The sequence below is a fragment of the Amblyomma maculatum genome, chromosome 6 (genome assembly GCF_055883805.1).
Source record: "Amblyomma maculatum isolate TAMU_Amacu chromosome 6, ASM5588380v1, whole genome shotgun sequence".
NCBI lineage: Eukaryota > Metazoa > Arthropoda > Arachnida > Ixodida > Ixodidae > Amblyomma > Amblyomma maculatum.
In genome coordinates, this window is record NC_139349.1 from 143,246,753 (window position 1) to 143,270,591 (window position 23,839).

At 47.3% G+C, this 23,839-nt stretch overlaps 1 protein-coding gene across 3 annotated transcripts in view; it reads left to right on the plus strand.

Annotated features, from left to right (window-relative positions):
• The window catches only part of mor (SWI/SNF- related protein mor), a 114,026-nt gene that overhangs the window by 15,602 nt on the left and 74,585 nt on the right, over window positions 1-23,839 (plus strand). For all 3 annotated transcript variants that reach the window (XM_084607502.1, XM_084607503.1, XM_084607504.1), the window contains exons 8-12: window positions 3,680-3,763; window positions 3,897-3,938; window positions 11,152-11,246; window positions 11,351-11,475; window positions 14,418-14,509. In XM_084607502.1, the coding sequence (XP_084463628.1) occupies window positions 3,680-3,763; window positions 3,897-3,938; window positions 11,152-11,246; window positions 11,351-11,475; window positions 14,418-14,509 (438 nt within the window). The remainder of the gene's footprint in view (window positions 1-3,679; window positions 3,764-3,896; window positions 3,939-11,151; window positions 11,247-11,350; window positions 11,476-14,417; window positions 14,510-23,839) is intronic.

The window sequence follows — 23,839 nt, forward strand, 5'->3', positions numbered from 1 at the left end:
ATCAATCGTGAGGTCTTCATCTGGCTCTTGACAATCTCCTGCCGAAGCTGCAGCAAGTCCGATGGCAAATCCGCACTTTGTAAAACAGTTCGAGATTGTGTCTGAAGTTACACTATCCCACGACATGGCTAGAAAATGCAAAGCATCTAAGAGACTGATCCGCAAGTTTGCTTCTTTATGGTCAATTTTCGCCAGCAGACGCCTCACTAGAAGTCCTTTGAAATGATGTTTCACATTTCTAATTATCCCAGCGTCCAGTGGCTGAAGATGGCTGGTAGTGTTCGCCGGCAGGAGCCTGACTTTTACGTTATTGAATGTCATTTCCTTTGGGTGGGCAGAGCACTGGCCCACGAAAAGCTAAATTTTCCGGAAAAAATCTCCAGTCGTCCACGCCTTTCGGTTACCTTTGTAAAAGACAGGCAAACGCTCCGCCGATCGGAAGCACCTCGATTTCTTCGACTTACCGATGCCGATAAGCTGCAGTTTCTCGGATCCATCCGAGTTGCAGCAAAAGAGTACTGTTACTCTCTCCTTGCTTTTCTGGCCGCCCTGGCATGCCTGGCCTTTTACGCACAAACTTCTTTCCGGTTGAAGGTTGAAAAAGAGGCCCGCCTCGTCGGCATTAAATATGTCGCGTGGCGCGTACTCCGAAATCAGTGCCGGCAGCGTGTTCAGCCAATCATCTAAAGCTGACTGGTCCACTTTCTTGCCTTCACCTGAGACGACCCGGTAGACAAGTCCGTGCCGCTCCTTAAACTGGTGCAGCCATCCCCCAGACGCTTAGAAATTTTCAATTCCAAGCGAAAGCGCGACGGTGTCGGCTTTTTCACGTAGCACCTTGCCGTCCACGTTGACGCCGGTTGCTGTCACTTCGCGGAACCAAGTCAGCAGAACCTCTTCCAGCTTGACATGGGTCGCTGTTTTAGCCTGCTTCTTGTTCACACCGAAGTGCTGCACATTCTTCAAGATGGCATCTCGCTGCCCAACAATGGTGCAGAGCGTCGACGGTGCCAACCCTAGCTCTTTTGCTAAGTCGACACGCTTCTTCTTAGGGTTTTCGTCAACCCTCTTCAGCACTTCAAGCTTTTCCTTAAAAGAAAGGGCTTTACGCTTCCGCAACATTTCGGCAGCAGCGAACGCTTGCGTCTTTCTAACGTTTGGGCACTTCACGTCACAGCGAATGACAGAAAGAAGCGGCGAACGGAGAACTACCAAGGTGAACTACTGCGGGGGCAGCCAGCGTCACAGGCCTCCTGGGAACAGCCGGCGAGACAACTTTTCGACAGACCAATGAGCTGCCAGCGAATGAGTGACGTACACGACTGGGCACGTGCCTCGCCTTGGCCGTCCTTGTCTAGTGCTCGCCGGTTTGCTACGAAAGGGAGGTGGGGGTAGGGTGGCTAGTGGGGTGAGGGGGGTTGGAGAGCTCTCCCCCCCTGTGAGCTCTTGCGCTGAGCTGCTCGGTGGCTTTGTGCGTTTGTACAACGTTCGTTCGTATCATTCGCGGCGGGGGGGGGGGGGGGAGAGGAGTTAGCGGCGGCCGCGTCGGCTATGTTACCCTCTTGAGGCCAGCCGCGCCGGCCCGCTCGCAAGCGCGACTGGTTTGCACGTTCGTATCAACCACGGCTGGTTCAGAAATTCTTCGCATCACCCCGAATCTTAACGTATTCTATACAATGTAGTCCGTTCAAAGAATTCTTAAAATTCATATCATCCCGAAATTCGTACCAGCCGTAATCGTATCATCGAGATTCTACTGTAGTGATTGCTACGATGGAGACATCAAGGCCACAAACCGCCTAACTGTTTGCGTGGCGTATAGCGTGGCTAAGAATGGTGGAGTTAGCTATGTGAGGGTTGTGCATAGTGCTCAACAATGTGGTGGCGGTTCACACGTTCATATCATTTGTAGTGGCGCTGATGACGATTCGGAACGTCTGAATTTCTGCACTCCACACACAGTGCACTCCGACCGGAGAATTTTAGGATTCGCATTATCCCGAAATTGGCATCACCGAGATTCTACGGTATAATAGTTGGGGTTAGTTTTCTGTAAAAATCAAATTTTGGAAGTATGGTTTTACTTATTATGGAATGTGTTGTTCAGTCTCTTGAACGTGATGGCTTGCTGAATTGCAGTCGCAATACTGTATTTCAAAATTTAAAAATGGATGCAGTGCTGGTCTTAAATCTCACTTTAGCTCCATGCAGTGATCAGGGGTTGAGCGGTCGACTGCTGAGCAGTGGGACCCAGGTTTGATCCTGGCAACAAAAATATAGTACAGTAAAAGCTCGTTAATTCGAACTTCACGGGACCGGGAAAAATGTTCGAATTATCCGATGTTCGAATTATCGAATGGCCTCGAAAAAATTGGCCAAAACCGTCTGTACTACGGTAAATGTACCGTATTTAGTCGCGTAACGAACTCGCTCGCATAATGAACCCACCCAGCCCCGATTTGTGCCTACGAATCTGAAAGAAAAAAAAAGTAATAAAGGCGCCAGTCGTTAGCGCGTCCCTCTGTTTCGCGCCTTCACGGTCCACAACGCATTTCTTGGCAGTGCGCCAAGATGCTGCGCGGCGATAACGGCGTGTTTATCTTTTGACTTTAGCTCCCGCAGGGAGGGAAGCGAACTTGGCAAAGTGTCAGCGCTTATCCGGTTGTGCAAGCCTCCTTTTCAGTACGTTCGCTTTATCATGCTATGAGCGACTTGGGCGGGCGCCGTCTACTGCCGCTCTAATCATCGGAGCGAACGGTGCTAAAAGCTGGCGTCATGATCGCGGCTGACTCGCGTGCTTCCGTTGACGACTGATAGGTGGAAGGATGGATGGCTATCGCAAAAAAAAAAAAAAAAAAAAAAGTTTAACCCATAATGCCCGTCCGAGATCATAGCCTTTTATGGGCATTGGCTGGGACCGCGCCGACAGTACTTATCCCTATTTCCAAATTAACAGGGTTGGAATTAACGAGTATTTAGTTGCGAGCTACGGAGGTTGCGCAGAAGCGAGAGCAGGCAGCTGCCGCCGCGCGGCCATGCACTGACCTTGCCGCGGCCGCGTCCCCTCCCTTCAACGCCACCGGCCGCCACGCCGGTCATGGCGCCATTTAAGTTTTACCCACTCTTCCATGGTTTTATTCTGTCCCCGTTTTGGACGTGCGCAGCCTCTAATTATGCCTGCGGATCACGGAGGTGTTTCTTTACCCCCCCCCCCCCTTTTTTTTTTGCCGCGTGATGTGCGCCAAGCCGCCCAGACGCGGCGGCGCGTAGTTCGAATTATCCGTAGCGGAACCGACCCGCGTTCGAATTAACGGGCTTTTTTATACACAGATCTCTATGGAGCTTGGCCGGACCAAGTAGTGTAGTTCGAATTATCCGAAAATTCGAATTACCGAGGTTCGAATTAACGAGCTTTCACTGTACACCCATTTTACACGCTGCTTGCTCAGTGTCGCTAGGCCTAACGTGCACCGCAGGGTAATCGCAGCAAGAGCAGTTTGGAGCTAGCCACTGTTTTTCGGGAAACATTTGACTCTGCTTGCAGATCACCGATTATTAAATTCCTTTTCTCCTCTTTTGATACGAAATGTGCTGCCCTTGCACTTCCTGCTCGTGTGCATGTAGCTTTCTTTAGTGAGGTGGCTTAGTATTCATAGATGCTGTTTTTTTTCTTATGCAGGTCAATGCCAAGTGGCTTGTCGATTTGGATGAGTACAACGAATGGATGAATGAAGAAGACTACGAAGTTGAGACGGATGCCATGGTGAGCAAGAATTATGTTGAGCATTGTGTAGAAGGCCTGATAGCTGTGGCTTTTCTTCTTTGTATTATATTCTACTTGTCAGTGGGATCTGTGTTTGGTTGCCTCAACTTGATCATTGTTCTTTCACTTTCAGGGCCGCAGACGGTCTCCCAGGGGAAAGTACACTTTGGATGAGGTGAGATTGCAGTCTTTGTTCGCCCATTGCTTCCACTAATGCATTTAGAACAGAAACTGCGCTTGTACGTTTGGTTATTAACAGTAATCTTCAGTGACGTGTACAGCCTGGCACGAATATTTCGATTTAAGTGGTGTTATACATGGGTTTTATGCCACGAGAATTTGATGATGCAGCCTTAAAAATCAAAATAATAGTTTGAAGTTTTCCATGCTCCTGGTAATGCTTTGAACTATGATTAATTGCACCGTTGTTAAAGGTAAACCATGCAGAGGTGTGGGCCTTGTCATTAATCCTAGTTTTGCACCGCCGTGGCGTTGCAGTGGCTGGGGCACTCGACTTCTGTGCCCAAGGATGCGGGATCAAATCCCGGCCGCGGCAGCCACTTTTCAATGGAGGCGAAAAGCTAGGCGCCCGTGTGCTATAAAATGTCAGTGCACATTAGAGAACCCCAGGTGGCCGAAATTGCCGGAGCCCTCCATTGCGGCGTCTCTCATAGCCGTAGTCGCTTTGGGACGTTAAGGGGGGAGGCTACCCTTGAACACCAACTTTTTTATTTCTTGAGATATCTGAATGAAATTTTCAGGGTATGCTCATAGTACACAAATTTGAAGACGTATCAAGTTTCATAGAGCTGGGCTCATCGGTTCTCAAGTTAGAGGAGTATATCAAGATAGTTTACATAGGTCCCTAGGGGCAGGCCTGGAGAATTTGCATAATGTGCTAGCAGTGTGAAATTTGTTATGGTCATTGCTGGATAGTTTCCCCAGGGCAAGACAATTCCCTTTTTCCAAATTTCCTCTCTGAAAAATTTTAGTACAGCCCCAAATTTAGTGTTAAAATTTACACCTGACTTAACAATATTTTAATTGACTGCCCCTAATTACACATGAAATATTTTGAAGGAAACGAATTGTCTTGCCTTCAGAAATGTACTTGGGTATGTAACAAAAAAAAACCTCATGAAAATCCAATAAGCGGTTCCTGAGATATGACTTTCCCTAGCAGCCACACTGTGCAAAAAATTGATTCTGAGAAAACAGCTCTCAAAGGTTGAGAGAACAATAACTTTTTTGTTTCGCAAGTTATCATGGTGAAATTTTCAGCACAGGCGCATGACATTAACAAATGAAAAACCACCAAGTTTCATAGAATTGTGCATGCTAGTTCTCAAGTTACAGAAGCATATCAAATTGGTTCGAATAGGTCCTTTATATCAGGCCTGGAGAAATTGCGAAAGGCACTGGCATTGTGCAATTAGTCATGCTGATTCCTAGATAGGTTCCTCAGGGGAAGACAAAGCCCTTTTTCTAAATTTTCTTTCTGAAAAATATCACAGCACTGGATTTTTTGTTATCAATTAAGCCTATGTTGATTAATCAAATTAATTATGACAAATTCCAGACATAATAATTTGAATACATGGGCTTCCCTTGCCCTAAAAAATTTATTCATTTAGTCGAGCCCACTTATAACGGCCCCACTTAAGACGAACACTCGCTTATCACGAACAAGTCCGGTGCGGCCATCAAAATATACATTAGGGCTATGGCGCTCCATCTTGGCTACAACGAACATCTGTGCGACTAGCCGATCAGCTACAGCGAACGCCTTGGTGCCGCGGACCACTTTCCACATGCTGAGATCCGACGATCCTGTGCTCTGCAAGCCGCGATAATTGTCATTCCCGATTCCCCCGCGCCATTTCGCCCAAGGCATGATGGGGGGCGCAGACGCAGCAAGCGGCTTCCCGGTTTATCTCTCGCGGCATCTCGCCGGAGGAACGAGGAGCGGCCCAAACGCGGCAAGCGACTTCCCGGGTTATCTTCCGCGGCATAAGCGCCGAAACGAAAAAAAAAAAAAAAAAAAAAAAAATTACCCAAGTCTGCACTAAACGCGTGTCGCATCTCGAGGCATCGTGAGCGACCACGCAATGTACGTTGCACGAAACCGGTCAGAGGGCACGATAAGAGATCGTAAATCCGGCGATCGCAAAAATGGCGAAAGGCGAACAGAATGCTCGAAGTACAAAGACAGCCAGCAATGACAGCAAGCAAAGAGCCGGAGCCATGGCCGGAGCAGACGACGCGGGTAGGTAGCCAGCGGAGACAGACGCGTCAGCAGCCGCAGCAGCCAATAGTAGTCGCCCGATCCCCCGCGTTCTCGCGAAGCGCGCGCTTTGCCCAATCGCAGCCTTGAATTCAAGCGCGGGAAACTTGAAAGCCGCCAAGAAGCTCCTAATCGGAAGCAAGCCACGCCTCGACCGTGCCGCCGTCGCTGCCGCCGAGGGTGGCAGAAGAAAACGCAAGAATTCACAACCAAAACGAAACCAAGATGGCGGCGCTCAGTTCGGCGGGAGAGGAATGGCGCGCGCGCGAAGTTTGAGAATTTGCGGCACTTGCTCGCTGCTCTGCGGCTGCCGCCACTTGTTAACTAATTAATTTCGAGTATTTCTACGGCGAGTTGGGCATTGATAATTACAGAAATGGTAGTTTATAAGACATACTACTGGAATATATAATCTTCCAAAAATCAACTGTTTCGCGATTTTTCGGTTTTCAAAGGTCGCGTCCCCCCTTAAACCCCGTAAACCAAACCAATTAATCCTCGTTTCCAGCCTGACGTGTGTGTTCTTGGGGTAAGCTGAGTACTTGACTGCGGTTTCAGCACAGATGATGAGAAACGCAGAAAATGCTACTGAAGCTCATCGGTTCCTTTTAACCATGGGTGGGAGGGCGGACAAGGACAGTAAAGGAACATGTTCTTTGCATGGCTTTCATCATATTTAAGGCTTTCCTTAGCGCTGTTGGTCGTTGCATTGTATGCGTGCAGCTACGTATTAAGGTGTGCGAGTACCACTACTTCTGCACTTATATTTGGGTTATGCAGTGATCCGTTTGGCTCTTTGGGGCGGGTAAGGTGAGTGTGAAGGGGGACGCGGGGATCAAATTGCGAAAATTTCGCGAAACAGCAATTTTTAGAAAAGATCAGATTTGGAATCTACAAGGCCGGTTCAATCACATTGCAAAAAAATTTTGTTGTTGAAAATAGCCTCAGAGTGACCCTAAAAATTGTTTTTGTGACCTCTGGTAGCAAAAAAACTAGCCGAAATGTTCACGAAAATGGTCGATTTCCGAACACGATAACTTCGTGTCCTTAACGCTGATCGCAAAAAAATTTTGGTATCACTGAAAAGCTTGTTTCACCGCAGTACTCCTCTCATCAGAGCCACATGTCTGCAATAAAAATAAACGCACGAACGTCAAAAAGGCGAAGGCCTTGCAGAGCTACTTCTAGGTGCTGATTGGTCGCGCCAGTCACGTGGCTCTCAGTGCGCTCTTCAAGTGGCTGCTGGAAAGCGTGCCATTGCTCGCGGTGTCTGCTCCTGCCTCATTCGCACACGCTTTTGTCAACTGCTCGGTACTTTGTGAATCCACGACTGCCGTTCTGCATTTTTCGTCACCCCCACTGTTGCGCGAGGCTTCGTCTGTGTGCCAGTGATGCAGCGGCGCACAGTTCAGAAGTATAGGACGAAGTATGCGTGCGGGAAGCGCGAATGGAAGCCTTCTATCTAGAAAAAGAAGCGGTCGGCGGCAAATAAATCGAACGAAGCGAGGACCGGGTTGGCATCAACGCTTCTCGGAAAGTATCAGCACACAATGCGGTCCGTTCGAAAGGCAAAGAAGCAGAAGCGGCAGTGAAAGCGACAAGGATATCGCACTTTTGTTCCGACACGGTACGGCTCCAACGAACGGAAGTCTCCAGGTGCACGGAAAGCTCGACTGATGCAATCAGCCTTTTGTGCGAGTTTTATGCGCATGCACGAAGTCCCAGCGGCGACTGATTGAAACACATTGGACGGTGTCAACGGTATTTCTCGTCGCCGCCAGTGCACGGGGGCTAGTGGCACGGTGACTGTCACAGGCTTGGCAAAGCGATGTCAACCACATCTGCCGCTTACGGTTGCCATTCTCGAGGCGTGCCAGGATGCAAGATGCGGTTTTTCAGGTTCCTTTCGGTGAGCCGCGACTAACAACGACGTGAAGCTTGAATTAGGGCTTCCAAGTGTCAAGATGTAAATGGGTGACCTCAGCAACCGACTGCATACTCTCAACTGCGCGAAAAGCACTTCGTTACAGGTATGTATGCATCTAAAGGAAATGTGCATGATGAAAAGTACCTAGTGGAGTTAGCACCAAGCCTGTAATGCACCAGTGATAGCCGCAATGAGAATTGGTTTAGTGCATGTTTGTTTTATGCGCTACAGGGCCTGATCGCGATGTAGTATTTTGTCATTTGTTTTCTTTATGTGTGAAGGGGCCGGGTAGCGCATGGCGGCTATGTGCGCTAGACCGTAATATTTAGCATGTTTTATTGCGACTGCCGCCTGACTAACAAGGGGAAAAAAATACGCCGTTTGTTGTGATGCACCGCCGCTCGCGAGCCAAGTGGTTGAGCTGGCCATGAGGCTCGCGAACGGCGGTGCATCACAACAAACACTGTATCTTTCTTTTTTTTTTTTCTTGTTAGTCAGGTGGCAGCCACGATAAAACATGTTAAATATTACGGTCTAGCGCACACAGCCGCCTGGGATATCTGTGCTACCCGGCCCCTTCGCACATAAAGAAAACAAACAACAAAATACACCGCCATCAGGCCCCGTCGCACATAAAGCAAACACGCACCGAACAAATCCTCATTGCAGCTATCACTGGTGCATTACAGGCTGGGTGCAAACTCCAGTAGGTACTTTTCATCATGCATATTTCCATTAGATGCATACAACATGTAGTATCTGTGTTTTAGCTGCTTGGAGCATATGACGCACTTGACACTCTTGCACGACACAGTGCTTTTGTTTCTTTCTTTTTATACCTTACAAGCTCGCCTTCGTTCTCGCCGAAGCATTCAGATTTTGTTCGTTTGGTGTATGCAATCTCCTGCACTTCGTTAGGGAGCTTGAAAGTCGTCGTCTTCGTCTAACCGTCTGCAGCGGCAAGGAAACCGCTGGGCACAAATGAGTCTCCTGGAGGGTTCATGCTTGTTCACTCGCGGAGTGGAGCGCTCTGGACACGGAACAGCGTTGGTTCCTGAGCGACATGCACATCCGATGTGTAGGAGATGTGCATGTGTCACCAGGTCGTTGATTCCGCACAAATCGCTGCAGAGGCAGAAAAGTTGTGGTATCCTTTCACAACAGAATGACCATTCTCTGTGCATCGAGAACCTTTTCACCACTGCGACCACATCCGTTCTGGGGGCAGAAACTGGCTACAGCGCTGAATCATTCATGCTAGAAAAACTCAGCGCGTTTCCTGCAGGCTTCTGTTGTGCATTCCGGCCGGGACAATGCCCTGTTCAGGGGTGTGGATAAGTGCCTTCTCTGACAAGCTGCGTAGATGAAATCCTATAGCTGCACGCTTGTGGATGACTTCAGGAGGAAGCGACGCCGATTGCACCATGCCGGCGCCGCGGTGACCGCATTGTGCTCAGTAACTCGATGCCCTGCGCATATGCGCCGCTTGTAAGTCACAGGAGACGATTCCACCTAGCTCTGCAGCATCAACAAACCCCTGGCTGCTTTGTCCTTTCTTTCTCTCTGCCTCCGCGCTCTCCTTTCAATTTTTTTTTTACAATAAATTTCACTGTCGTGAATCTGCACGCTTAGAGCGTCTCATTCTGTCGCGTCGAACACAGCCCGCACCATGGCCCGCGCTACACGCTCTTACAATACGAAGACAATATACGCATGCGTTATGAGTGGATTGTGAAAGAGCTGACACATTCCCCCATACTGCGTGAACATGATACTGCAATCACTGTCACTACTTTCCGCCCCTAAGGCAAAAAAAAAGGGGGGAGCTTTCGCTTTCTACCTGCGTTGGCGTGCCCATTTCGCATGATGCGTTTTCGTGACGTCTGCTACACTGCCGTCCAATGTGATTCCCCTCCGCTCCCGCATGATGGCACCTCATCCTCCCGCAAAGGGCGGATCGCGCAGCCGCATGGGTATGCCGATGCACTCGGTGAAGATCGCAGAAATATGTCGTGGAAGGCCGACCTGCCCTTGAAATCAATGCTATGAAGTGAACCCAAAGACCAGGCGCGGTCAACCAACGTCGTGGTGCAGTGCCGACACGGGAAAAGTTCCGTTTTCGTGACTGCGGGTGACGCTGATGCGGCGCGAGCTCTCAAGTACGAGGGCGAACGTTTGTGTAACCACAATAGCACAATCCCGCGGCACCTACGCCCGAAATCGATTCCCAGCAGTGAATCCGAGGTCCCGGATCCATCAACTAGTTGCGACATCGCAATGCGCGATGCAGTTCCAATACGGAGAAGCGTCCGTTTTCGCGATGGCGAGTGATGTACTGCCAGGTTTACGGCAAATGTTTGCCTAACCCGATTCGCGCCATTCAAGTGCCTGGAACCGCATTCTGTGCCCTCGGAAACAATTCAGAAAAAAGTGTGCAGCTTAGCGATACAGTATTTCAATCCAGAGATGTTTAATGGGTAAAAAGTGGCTGTGCAACTTTAATGTCAGTTTTCTCAAAAGTACTCTTCGACCCAGCTGCCCTGCTTGCAGAAAGCGTAGCACGACAATGGCTTGATGGATTTTCATGAGGTTTGATGCATTATATTCCTTGGTAAATTCTTTATGCAGTGACATTCCCATATATTTAGAATATGGTCTCATTTTATTACTTTTTAGCTATTTTGAAAAGGTGAAAATGAGTGCATTATGCTAGCATGGATGTAATGTTCTGTGTAAAAAAAAAAAAATCAAGCTGATCAAAGAGATTTGGGGAATGTCACTGCATGAACTGTTTTTATGGCTGAACATTAAAGCAACTGTAGGCTCCTACCTTGTTTTTTTATCATGCCAGGCTTTCTGCAAGTTTGTTATAACGATGATGCATATAACATTTTTTGGGTGTCAAAACTACTTGAGCTACATTAGTGAAACATTGCATTTATTCATTCAGTGCACTTTTCAATAAGTGGGCCAAATTTCATTGCTTTACTCCAAAAACTAAAAAAATTCACCTTCCATCCCCACCTCCTACCTGAAGTATGTAACTCTGGCCTGAAGCTTTCTAGAATGTAGAACTTTTATAAGCATCGCGCTCTGTGAGAGTGAACTGCAGATGAGGGGAGCGCACATACATTGTTACCATTTTCTTGTTTCTTTTTGTTTTCTTTCCTCCCACAGTTGCTCTCAGGAGAAGGCGAGAAACGCGACAGGAAAGGCATCAAGAAACGAAAGAGGTCTCCGTCCCCTCCCCTGGACAAGCGGAAGCGCAAGGGGTAGGCGTGTACTTTTGAAAGATCCTCGTTTCTCTTTCTTTTCTTTCTTGCTGTTGAGATTTTGCTCACCCTTGCTTCCCTTTCCCCACACCGCCTGTGTGCAGAGGGCGCAGCCCGGCAATGGGTAAGAAACGATCATTCCGCGACGATGAATCTGACGACCTGACTAAAGACATGGAGGAACCCTCCCCCGAGCCCAGTCTTCAGGAGGTCTCCATTCCCCGAAGCAGTGAGTGTGCTCGAGTGTGTGGTCTCTGTGGGCTACTTCAGTTTATAAGGGCTGAAAGGTACAAAGATGACGTAGTACAGGCTATATGAATTCCATGTAATGGTACCCCACATAGTGGGAATGATGTGAATGTGAATCCCACTTGCATACCTAGAGCCATCTACTAGCTCTATGACTGCGCACCGGATTCTGGTGATGAGCATTCACCCCTGAATTTGAATGATAAAATTCTGCTCCGAGGGCCTTGATGCATTGTTGTTATGCAATGGGAGGCTTCAAGATGCCTGAAGCAACATGCACCGTGCGGACTTTTGTTTGAATATGCTGATTTCAGCGCGCAGCAGTTCAGTTTGCCCCATAAGGGTGATGTTAGCTGGGCGCCTAGTCCCGATCTCTCTTTAGGCTCGCTCTGGAAAAGGCGCTAGAAGTTGACTCATAGCCATTTCAAATCTATGATCACAATTCGTTGCAAAAGAAGGCACCGCAGTACTAGTTAGGCTTTTGTTGCATGGTATTGTTGCACTGTATAGAGACTTTGGTGTTCATCTGCTGGATTTGAAGAATTTCCCGTGGAAAAATGACTGCTGTAAGATAGGAAACATTGCCTAGAGGGCAGCATATCATGCTCATATGTTCTTTAAGATGTAACTGAGTGTCGGCATTTGTCTGCAGCTTGTAAGTTAAGCAAAGGTTGCTTTTAGCTGCAAGTATAGTTTTTACACACGCGAGCTAGGCAACTGATCTGACAGCTGATCTGACAGGCTGCCCCACCTGCCGGATAAAGGAACAACCAACAGCTCGACTTGGTGGGTGGGCGAGTTGAGCACTTGTTTTGATTGTTACTGTCGCTTTTTGCAGTGTTTTAGCTAGAGAAATGTTGACTTTAACAAGAAAATAAAAGCTTCCCTAGGGAAGTGTGCAACCTTCCCACCTGCTGAGCCGAACTATGGTGGCTAGAAGGAGAGGTGTCAGCATTGGTGCGCCGGAGAGGGAGCGAGAATTCATCCAGATGCGGAGGCGCTGCTGTCCGCTCCGAGACGACCCCGCGCGCGAGCGCGCGCATAGCAGCTGCTTTTCGTTGCAGCTATTTCACAATACCGTGCGGATTGCAACGAAGGCTAGTTTGCTCTCTTTTCTTAGGCTGGCAGCAAAGCGTGTATTGGCACTGAAAACTACCTACATTTGAACTTGCTTCCCTGTATATTAGCTGCGTGCGCGCTGGCACCTCGAAGCACATCGACTTGCCGTGAGCTTATCACCAAAACAACGTCCGTGCAGTTTTCTCTTTGATGCAGCAGTGTTCTCCATGACGTCTCATTTCAGGTACAAGCATCAGCAAATAAACTTGAACGCTTTATTTTGATGACTTGCTCACGCGTAATAAAAACTACCTAGAATGAAAACATTATTTGGAATAATTTGAGCATGCCGTCTAACGCATTGAGATTAAATGTCTTAAGTAGGTGCGCATCTCTGGGTTTTTAAAGCTACCCCATACAAGAAATTCTAGTTTACTTAAAGAAAAAAAAAAAAAAAGGTTCGTTCCTAGATTAGTGTACAGTTTCACAAAGTTTTTGACTCCTAAATTTCGAGACTTGTGTCCTTACACGCATTCGATTGCACGCTTGCTTGTAGCCTGTTTGTGCACTGCATTCTTCTTCCCAGGCCTTCATTTGGTTCTTAAGCTCGGCTGTTACTGTTTTTTATTGTCTTTTATATATCTTCATTTTTCTTAGTTTTTAGCTGTCCGCTTTCTTCTCTATTGTGCGTTTGCCATGCCGGAAGAGAATTGCAACCCTTTGTTTACCTTTGCAGTCGTTCTTTTCACGGTGCCGCGTGCCTCCTACCAACCCCTTTCTCCCTCCTTGGTAGGCAATACGTTTTTTTCCTGTGCAACATTTACCTCCTACTTCTCCATCTTTCCTGACCCAGTGTGTTATTCAATAACCAGGTTACCTAGTGTGTCGTTCGTTTTCATGCCCTTACTATATAGCTCCAGCAAAGTAGTCCACATTTAATTGATACAAAATGAATGCCAATCTGACAGTTCTTGTGACTTCAGATTAAGCGCTGTAGTCGGCATGGTTTGCGTGTGAAACAATGGAATATACATTTTGGACTGTTTTTATAATGTAGTTACTGATGGCTAGCTTTAGTCAGCGCTCGAACGCACGTGTTGCACGTTTGACTTCTTCATACATCCTATCTCCACATTGCCCTCTTTTCAAAACGAGTACATTCCAGAACAAGATTTAGGTGCTTTAGGAGTGCTAAAGCGAGCTGTACGGTGAGTGAAGCGTGCTTTGAGAGTCTGAATTCGTACGCCCCTCCCCGAGCTGTTTTCTTTGGAGCCCAACTCCTTTAATGTTGCTTCCCCGAGGTGTTGCCCATGGGCAAAATGGAAAATAAACGAGATGATTCCTAACAGTACTGAGCCCCGTTAACTGGCATATTTGCAAAATGTTGCCGCTAACAGCTCAAAACGACGCACAAGGCAAACACGAACGTATAGCGCACGCGGTATCCGTCCCGCCGCTTAGCGCGCATACGGTCGGCGGGTGCTCTCGATGGATCTCGGTAGCGACGTGCACGCTGTGCACCATGAAACACCCGCATGTCTCCGAACACACCGCGACGATGCTAACACCTCTCCTTCTAGCCACCATAGCCGAACCCTAGCTTGCTTCTGCTTCAGGTAGGTGGCATGGCCCATTCTTTCTGCTCACTCAGACGACCTTTTTCATAACTGTGCTCGTGGGCAATGCCAGGTTTATGTTTAGAACTTTCCAAAGTGCGCATACCGCAGTGTTCCACTTTGTGAGTTGTTACATGTCGAATAGGCGAGTATCTATCTAGTGCGGAGGATGTTTTCATAAAATGTCGGCTGTTCAGGTAGAGTTGTCTGCGTGCTAAGCTGTACCTTTCCTGCCCTGCTCTGGCAGACCCGAACCAACGAAGCAGCAAGGACAGTGAGCTGCAGCCAGTCAAGGGAGGCACCCTCATCGACCTGGATGGTGCTGACCTCGACGACAAGGTAGGGACCATACTTGCCCCCGCTTGGTCACCTGGGGGCGCTCCTCTCGAGGTCCCTGTTTAGTTCGAGCCATTCCATCGTGCACTGGCCGATTTCTATTGCAGGAATTTCCAGGTGAAAGCAATGGGAGGCAGTCGTAGGGGCTCGTAAACACATTTTGTCAAAAGTGATCAGGGTGCAGTGTATTGCACTGTTCGTACGAAGAGGGGAATGATGTTAGTACGAGGAGAGGAAGAACTTATAAGCATTTCATAGACGTTCACGATGACTTGCCCTGTCAAGCGGGAGGCTTGCGTTTTACCACAAGGACGGACTGCTCGTCATTGATGCAGATAAACAATACATTAATTGTTATAATGTGGGCCTACAGATCTAGAAAAGTGTATGTTTTGCTGAGCGGACATATAAATACTATGAGTGGTGATTGAGAAAAATGCTGCCTACACAACCTGCAGAGTATGGTCGAATAACGAATTGCGGGGAACTGCAAAAAATAGCTCATTATTTTGAAATATTGTTGTAATGAAAAATCTGCGATTATGAGCCAGTGTTCAAACCCAGGTATGAAAAAAGACGTACCTTGGCAATAGGCATCAAGGTGCATGTGTTGACAAGAAAGAACTCAAATGAAAATGCACCGACTTCAAAGCTGATTTGTTTGAAGAAATTGATTATTTTCTTCTGCCGCGTGCAGCAAACATGACCACGCACTACATTTACACCACTACAGCATGCACCTTCCACTTTGTGCAGGGTGCGTGACTGCACCGAACGCTGAAAATACGGACCTTGTTCATGTGCAAAAAAAAAACAAAACATCAGAGTTCGATATGGCCTCATCTTCAGTGCTCCCTGAAGTTTGAAAATCTTTTCTCTGTCTTTCAAAATGATCGCGGCGGTCGATGGAGCAATGCTAGCTGTCTGCAGAGGCTGATTCGCTTTTTCCTTGTGTCGATTTCTGGCAGTGAAAGCTACGCTCCTATCTTCTTGGCAGTTCACTGCAATCATCGTCAGATCTCGCACAAACTTCGCAGTAAGGTAATCCGCGACAAAAAAAAACATTATGGCCGATTTGCATAGTTAATCAAATGTGAAGTAGGGTGCGTAGCACTGCTTAGGCGCGGAGGTAAGCACAAGCTGCTTCACGACGTGGCGAGCGGCTCGGAGCTGAGGTCCGGGGAGCACCGCGTGTGCACGTCTGCTGTCCGTGAACGCTGAGGAGTGACTTACGCTAGGGGAGAGATGTTGAAATTGAGGACGTGCGGGTAACACACGACTGCTCACTCCGGAGTAACACACGCTTGTGGAACGCTGCCCAGTGACGGTCGCCACGTCCGCAACTGACACGCCCCTCTCCCACTGTCTTACTCTCTCAGTGGGTGCATCTATGCGGCCGCTCCGCCCCCTCAGTGTTTAGTCGCATGATGCAGGCATTGCCACTTCCTCTTCCTCCTTTTCAAGTTCAAGCAGAGACAGATGGACAGAGAGCGGCTTATGCTGCATTTGTGCGGTCGCTCCGCCTCCTCAATGCTGAGCTGTGCGGCGCGCGGCGCCACCTTTTCTATCTCCACTTCAAGTTCACGAAGTGAGAGAGAGCGGCTTCGGACAGACATCAGCGAAATCCGTGATTGCTGCTAGTAGTGCTACGCACTAAAAATATTGTCCCGCACGCGCGAATGGCACGAATGACCGACCAGCGAACGACACACAACACAGGAAGAAAAAAGGCAGGTGGCTAGTCCTGCTAGCTACTGCATATTAAACCGCGTCTGTGTTGTGGCGCTAGGAGTTGGCTCTAGATATGCTGATGATGATAGCTACAGCCCACGGACCATACACACAGAAGCAGCGGTTTCTATTTCACGCGAGAGTTGCGAGCTGCGGCGCTGTTATTTTAGCCAAATTGTAATGCTGATATTCCTAGATTATAGAAGAAAAAATAAAATACGTACATTATTCTGAAATATACGCTATTTTGAAATTAATAATTCTGAAATAGTTTTACATTGAAAACATAGGAAATCTGCTGGTGGTTCTTAAAAATTCGTTAATTTGAAAAACTCAATAATGTGGTGTTCGTAGTAACGAGATTTCACCGTACATCATAGCCGGTGGTGCTCGGCAGGGCAGATAGGAGAGCGAGCGATTTCCTCGAGGCGATTTCTGCCGTGTACAAGCATAGTAATTGTGATGATGCAGAAGAAAAAATGATACCCGAGTGAGGCTCATGCCCGTGACAGATCGAGCACTCGGAAAAATTAGTGGCGCGGCGGCAGCGGTGATCGCGAAACATTGTCACGCGCGGCATGCGGAATCACAAACCTTGTAGGAATAAATTTCCTTCTGAGTTGCAGGGGCAATTATCCTGATGGGAAACGGTGCATTCACACCAAAAACCAGTTAAAACTCATTTGATCGAGTTGCTGTCAGCCTTGCTAATTCAAATATATGTCAAAAACATTTTCACCCGATTTCTCAAGATTGAATTTTGGACACAGTCACCATTTTGGAGGAGCGATATCTCGGCTTCTGTAGCAGCTATCGCTATCATTTTTTTTTTACAGGAAGATAAAGTCATAAGTTCTGCAGTAACACTGCTTTTTAACCATTGTTTGCTTGCCAAAATTATCAAAATAAATCATTTGTCCCAGTCACCAAAATGAGCGTTTTTTCTTTTCAAGTTTGATAAGCCACAACTTCCTTCTAAATCATCCTAGAATGCTCATTTATGCCTTACTGCAGCCCTTTGTGATTCTAGATTATGTGAGGATCAAAATCTTCTCCTCAAGATCTGATGTTTACTAACCATGCTTCCTCCAAAAAAAAAGATCAGTTTTCCCTAATATATTTAAATCTACCTGTATTAGGTAAAAACAGTTTGCAGTTTTGGAATGGGGGGGGGGGGGGGGGGGGGGGGAGCAGCACGAGAAAATGCACAAGTGGTGCAAATATGGTGTAAATCCGGCCATAAATAAAAAAAAATGGTTCTAAGAGGGGTGTCCCCCTTTAATTGCAGTCATATGACAAGGATTGCAAAACTTGAAAGTGGTCCAGCTGCCTTGTTGTTTGCTAGAGGATGCACTATTGACGTAAGGTGCACCATGGTTCGCTGTCGATGAAAAGTCGCCATTGTTCGCACTGGTGGACCAGCACAAGGCCTTCCTGGAGTGCAAAAAAAAGAAAAAAAAGAATGAATGTTACATTCTGGCAAAAAATAAAGATGAGATGTGAAAAGAGATTGCAAAGTGCTACAATTTCAATCACTGGATTGCGCGGCGTGGCCACTTCCAGCGAAAGGAAAACTTCGAGCGGAAAGGCGCGGCAGGGGAAGAAAAGCAGGAGCATCACAGAACTGGTAAGTGCACATTGCAAGTCATGCGCTTTTGGCACACTTGGGCCATGTTTCCTGTTTGCATGACCAGATGTTTTGTGTTCATGCTTGGGGGTGTGAGAATTCAGTGTGCTGAGCATGGACGCAGTTGTAAGTGCCAGGTGTCATAATGCCGAGTTATGGAAACAGTACAACAAGCAGACATGCTTGATATCGTGCTTTCCACAAAGTATCCAGTGCTCTTCTTTCTCGTTCATTGCGCATGTTGGTTTTGTCAAAAATGACCAGGACGTCGTAACTGCAGAAGAAACGAGCTGGTGGTGCAGTGTGTCTAGCAACCGGAAAATATCAGGGAAACCATAGAAAATTTTGCCAAGTCAGGGAAAATGGCACCATGTATTCTGCACTGCATTTTCATTTTAAGCAGGTGCGCAGCAAATATGTTAGTATTCATGCAGATTTTTTTGTGTGTGTGTCCGCTGAGCACGCGGCTGCGCCACAAGGCGAGGTGCGATATATTACTTTCATGCCAACGCATGGCTGAGCTGCCACAATAGAAAAACCAATACGCATGTCAGGTGGGTACTCAATAAAATATGCGGTAGCGCTGTGCGAGTGTAGTACGCGACAAAAAGCAGGAATAATCGCGCCGGCAGCGGCCAGCATGAAAGCGACCGGGGAGCTGAGCTGCCAAGCGAGCACTTTTTGGAGGGGGGGAGGGGTGTTTTGTGGCTCAGAGCTTTCGGATCATACCAGTTTGTAAGCTCCGCTTCAAAAAGTGACTAGATTTTGCATGCATTTTTCTTGTTCTTATGAATTGTCGCGCCATTTAGAAACAGTCAATAGAAGCTTTTTGCTATTGCCGTCATTGCCTTTTGGAAATCATGTTTTTCTTTCTTCTTTTCTATTAAGGGGAGACACAGGCTTCAAAACCAAATTCTTTTTTATTAGATATCGTAGGAAACTTTGGCATGCACATGTATTTCTTCCTGCTGTTTTCAAAAAATATAATTTGTTTCACTATAGCTCAACTAGTTTTCATACTATGGAAACATAACTGAAGCCTAATTAGGTAATTCCTTGCGGGTCGTTAAGGCACTTTCCCTCAACATTATTTTGTTCCGATTAAAATGTAGCTATAGCCAAAGACCTGCCATGTGAAGCTATGCTATTTATATTGCTAGAGAGGTGCATTATCATATTGAAGTGTCCAATTATGCCGATGCCCCATAATTTAAAAAATAAACGGACTGTACCAGAATTTGATATGCACTTAGCAGCATAAAAATAGTGTAGCTGTACAGTTCAGTTCTTCCTGAATTCAGCGGTATAAGGCTTATTAGAATGAGAAACAATAGGATAATGAAAAGTTCCGTAAGGCTAGTCATGTTGGCAAAGTATATGAAGTCGAGAAAATTGCATTTGAAGTTTTGACACTGACTGCAGAAAATTTTGGGAGGGATTTTCAACTGCAAATTTTATTTGAATGTTCCCTATCTGCCCACCTGCAAATCAAAAACAAAAAGTGTCCTATTTCATCCAAGGAAACATTAAAAAGAAGTCAGGACGTATGCATGATGAAAGTGTAAAAGATATTTTCATGAAGTTATGGGCTGAATTTTTTTTAGCCGACGAGGTCGCAGGGCTAGGTAGGGTGCCCAGTTTCAAGGACAGTATTTTGAGCCCTGAAGGTTTCTTGGGGGAACTAGCAGTCCAGAGCCAAGGAGGCCCGAGCCCCACCATGACAAACATTTGTGTGGTCCTGAAAATGTCCGTTGTGATACTCCAGCGGTTGACCGCTCACATCTTCGTGATCTCACCGCAGGTTCTGCATTTCGTGTGCGCGAAAAATTTCTTAACACTTTCATGTCCACAATCACAAACTTTATGCCAGCATCGCATTCCATGCTGACGCCGAGGTGAAACTCGCATTGTCTCGCTGACTTCCCTGACAGAAGGGATTTTGTGCCGACCACTCAACACAGTGTGCTGCCTCCGCCATAGTATGTGGCGGCGGCATCAACTCGAAGTGTACCGTGATCCGGGATGCAGTTGGCGCGGTAATTTGAATCCGCAGTGTCGTCATCGGGCAGCTTGGCTATCTAACAAATCTGTCACCGGCTATAATGCAGGTCCCGACGGCACACTTGTGGCCAGTGTCTTCCCGTTTTTATTCCACGCCCGTTTCTTTCGCCTTCCAAAGGCTCTTTGCGTGCGCGGTTACAATCTACTGTTTACCGGCATCTCGATTGCAATTAAAGCCTCTGCAAAAAGCGGTGCATCAAGAAACACAACACAGACGCACATTAAGCGGCAGCCACAGCGACGAACGCAAAACAAAGAAGAAAAAAATGGCGCGCCAATCATGCCAGCCAATGAAAGACTCGGAACGGCACGCTTGAAAAGCATGCCACGTGAGAGCTAATCAGAAACCATAAACGGTTTGCAGAAAACCGGCGTGCACAGGCAGTCCACTTGAGCGAAGCCATTTTGAGATAGCGCAAATCGTGCACAAAGAAACCAAGCCCAAGATGGTAGTGATGGCCAGCTGCAATGCCCGCGGCGCGCACACAAATTTCAAACAAAATTTTTTTTTCAGGGGGAATTTGGTGGCTGCCGTGACATTTTAAAAGCTCGAAAGGATAAATGTTCCGAAAATGAGCTTTTCTCAAGATCAGTTTTTAACCATTTTCGACCATTCTAAGACTCGTGTCTCCCCTTAATTAACTCTACGGTTGTTATCTGTAAGAATTTTCGCTGCTGCAAGTCTTCAACTAATTTTATTTTCTAGCTGATTGCGCATTTTATCAACAATCTTTGGAACTTAACGCAGTTGACTTTAATGGCCGCGGGTGCTGCCATTATTATACACCTAGGGTGCCTTGCATCAAATATACACCCGAATTTTGACCAATCAAAACTGCCGTTTTTTGATACATGTTGCCTATAGGAAATTTTCCAACTAATAGTATCAAAGAGCTCTGCTGAGGCTGACATCAAGGCGCTTTTAATTTTCAGTAAACTTTTGGCATTTTTACCGGTCATTAAATAATAACAGCCTTTCACTATTGTAAACTGCAGAATATGGTTAATAAATAGCTTTTGTTGGGAAAATTCATCTATGCTCATTATTTGGTAGTAGTATGTGGTTATTTTATTATGTATTCAAAAGGAAGGAAAGGGTGTTTGCTAGCCCCGGTATCTGAAGCACCTGAACTGGGGCGGCAGAAATAATGGATAGTGAGGAGGCGGTAGACGAAATCAGAGATGAGTTATAAGGAGAAAGGACAGACTAGGTCTCATTATCATCAACAGCTACATTTTTTAACCTTTTCACTCGTCAGGGAATTTGAACTGAAATAATCAGGCAAAACCTGGAAAAGTCAGGGATTTTGAAAAGGGTTTGCTAGACACCGTATGGTAAAGTGTATTGCCATTGCAGTTTCCGGCCCTCGTCTGCCGGGATAACCGGCATGAAGGGTTCGTGCACCTAAGCTGTGCCCCACGCGTTCTCCTGACAGCATGGTTAATTTGGGCAATGACAGCACATTGACGGCAGGGATCAAGCAGTGTCACGTATAGAGAGCGACCAACCCTCACTGTTCTCAGTGTCTTCGAGTAGGCATTCAAGGTTAGCACATTCATGAGGAGTGATTGTACACATACAATATTTTGTCTGTTAACCCTAAGTTTGTGTATGCATATGGCCTGACCCTTTTTTGCGCCACCAGTGACAAAACAAATTAAACCTAGCTGGAAACTGAGTTTGATGAGCAGTTGCGCTCCAGGGCTGCTATTTATATGGAAGACAGGCTGTGACATCACATAACTTTGACGCCACCTATTCATAAGAGATCAGAGGTCAAAGCCTGATCTTTGGTCATGTCCACCATGGTGGACATTAGTTACTGCGGTGAGGTGGTGTGTAAGCTATATGTGCCAGACGATACCTTAGTTTAACTTAAAGCTGCTGTCGCTGCACTGTGCCTCTCAAGGTTAAATTAAAGTCAAGGCAGACATTGTGGTGAGCAATTTTTGTGTTGAGTAGAACTGCCATGCTAGAGTGAGGGTTGGCTCGATTCTGTCAGTCAACATAGTATCGTGTGAAAGCCTCCAAATCTCAGTTGTCCATCAGCATGTATGAACTATCTGTCCTGATTTTGTGGGTGGGCTAAGTTGGTTTTGGACTTGGCGATCAACCCAGTTTTCGAGTTGGGCAAAGTCAATTTTGGCATTGGACCATGGCAGCGCCGTGATGGCCCTAACCCAATTTAAGGCATGGGCCGAGCCAATTCTCACCCGAGGCCAACTTATTAGCATTGAAATTAGGCTAAGGTCATTCCAAGGTGAAATTTTATGTAAGCCGGGACTGTACCATGCATTTTCTTTCACATTTTGTGGGGCCATTGCCAAAATTAAGCTTTGTTTGGTTCATTACTATATCCACTCATTCCTTTATTCAGTTGTGCTGAGGCCTCGTCTTCTTTATTGCAAACATCTGTGAAATAGCTAGGGTTAGACTGAAAGTTATTTCGCACTAAAAACTTGGCGTTCACTTGTCGCAGATGCGCAGATGTGCGAGCTAGCTGGTATGACCAGGCGTCAACAATAGATGAACTGTCACTCCTCTCAACTGTGGCCATGTATAGCTAATTATCGCCACGTGCTACGGTGTGTCAACGGGCAAGTCTGCGTTGTGCACTGATGCAGGTTTCTTTAGGGGGTGAACAACTTGGGCAGCGTCGTTAAGTCCGAGCAGGGACTCGGGTTTTTTTTTGAAGTAGGAACTGGTGAATGAGCTGTTTGACAAATATAACCAGGTTTTATGTGGAAGGGCAGCTTGGAAGGGAAAAAAATCTCAGTAGCTTAGCTATAGTTAAGCCTAGGAGATCGCGAAAGCAAGAGAGGTGAAGTGTCTCCAATGGAAGACGACACCACCTGTTAGGGTGCCTCGATGCGCGCGCCCTCGCGCCCTCGAAGGGTTGAGACAACTCCGCCATATTTTGGCCCACCTTTCTCATAGCGCTTCAGGAGCGTTCCTGTTATCTGCAGTCCCAATCTTGAACGCACGCCAAAGAATGCCACGCAACAGGAGCGATGGCATACCATCTAAACGCACACTTCTCGAAGAAAGTGTGACAGGTACTGCGCCTTGCCTTCAGAAGTCTCATCTTGTCTAGCGTTCCTGCCATCTGCAATCCCACACTTGAACGCGCGCTAAGGAATGCCACGCGACAGCCGCCGCAAAATCGAGACACACTTGCATGGGCTCAAATATGGAGGCGTAGAGGTGGCACTGACGCTTTCAAAGAATGTCCCCACCCTCCAGAGTGGCGGAGAGGGGCACGCGCATCGAGCCACCCTACCACTTATTAGACCACAGCGCACCTAGTGGGAGAAGCGCAAAACGCCCGGCGTTTTGCGCTTCGAGCCACGCTACGCTGAAGAGCCGACTTGGTAGCCCATCGTCGCCTCGCTTATGACGTCACACCACCTGTTAGACTGCAGCGCACCTAGTGGGAGAAGTGCGAAACGCCTGGTGTAACTACCGGACCACGCTACGCTGAAGAGCCGACTTGGTAGCCCATCGTCGCCTCGCTTATGACGTCACACCACCTGTTAGACTGCAGCGCACCTAGTGGGAGAAGTGCGAAACGCCTGGTGTAACTACTGGACCACGCTACGCTGAAGAGCCGACTTAGTAGCCCAGCTCTCGCGCTGGTATGACGTCAGTAGTCACGTGGTGTAAAGCTTAACTACCGGACCACGCTACGCTGAAGAGCCGACTTGGTAGCCCAGCTCTCGCGCTGGTATGACGTCAGTAGTCACATGGTGTAAAGTGTAACTACCGGACCACGCTACGCTGAAGAGCCGACTTAGTAGCCCAGCTTTCGCGCTGGTATGACGTCAGTAGTCACATGGTGTAAAGCCTAACTACCGGACCACGCTACGCTGAAGAGCCGACTTGGTAGCCCAGCTCTCGGGCTGGTATGATGTCA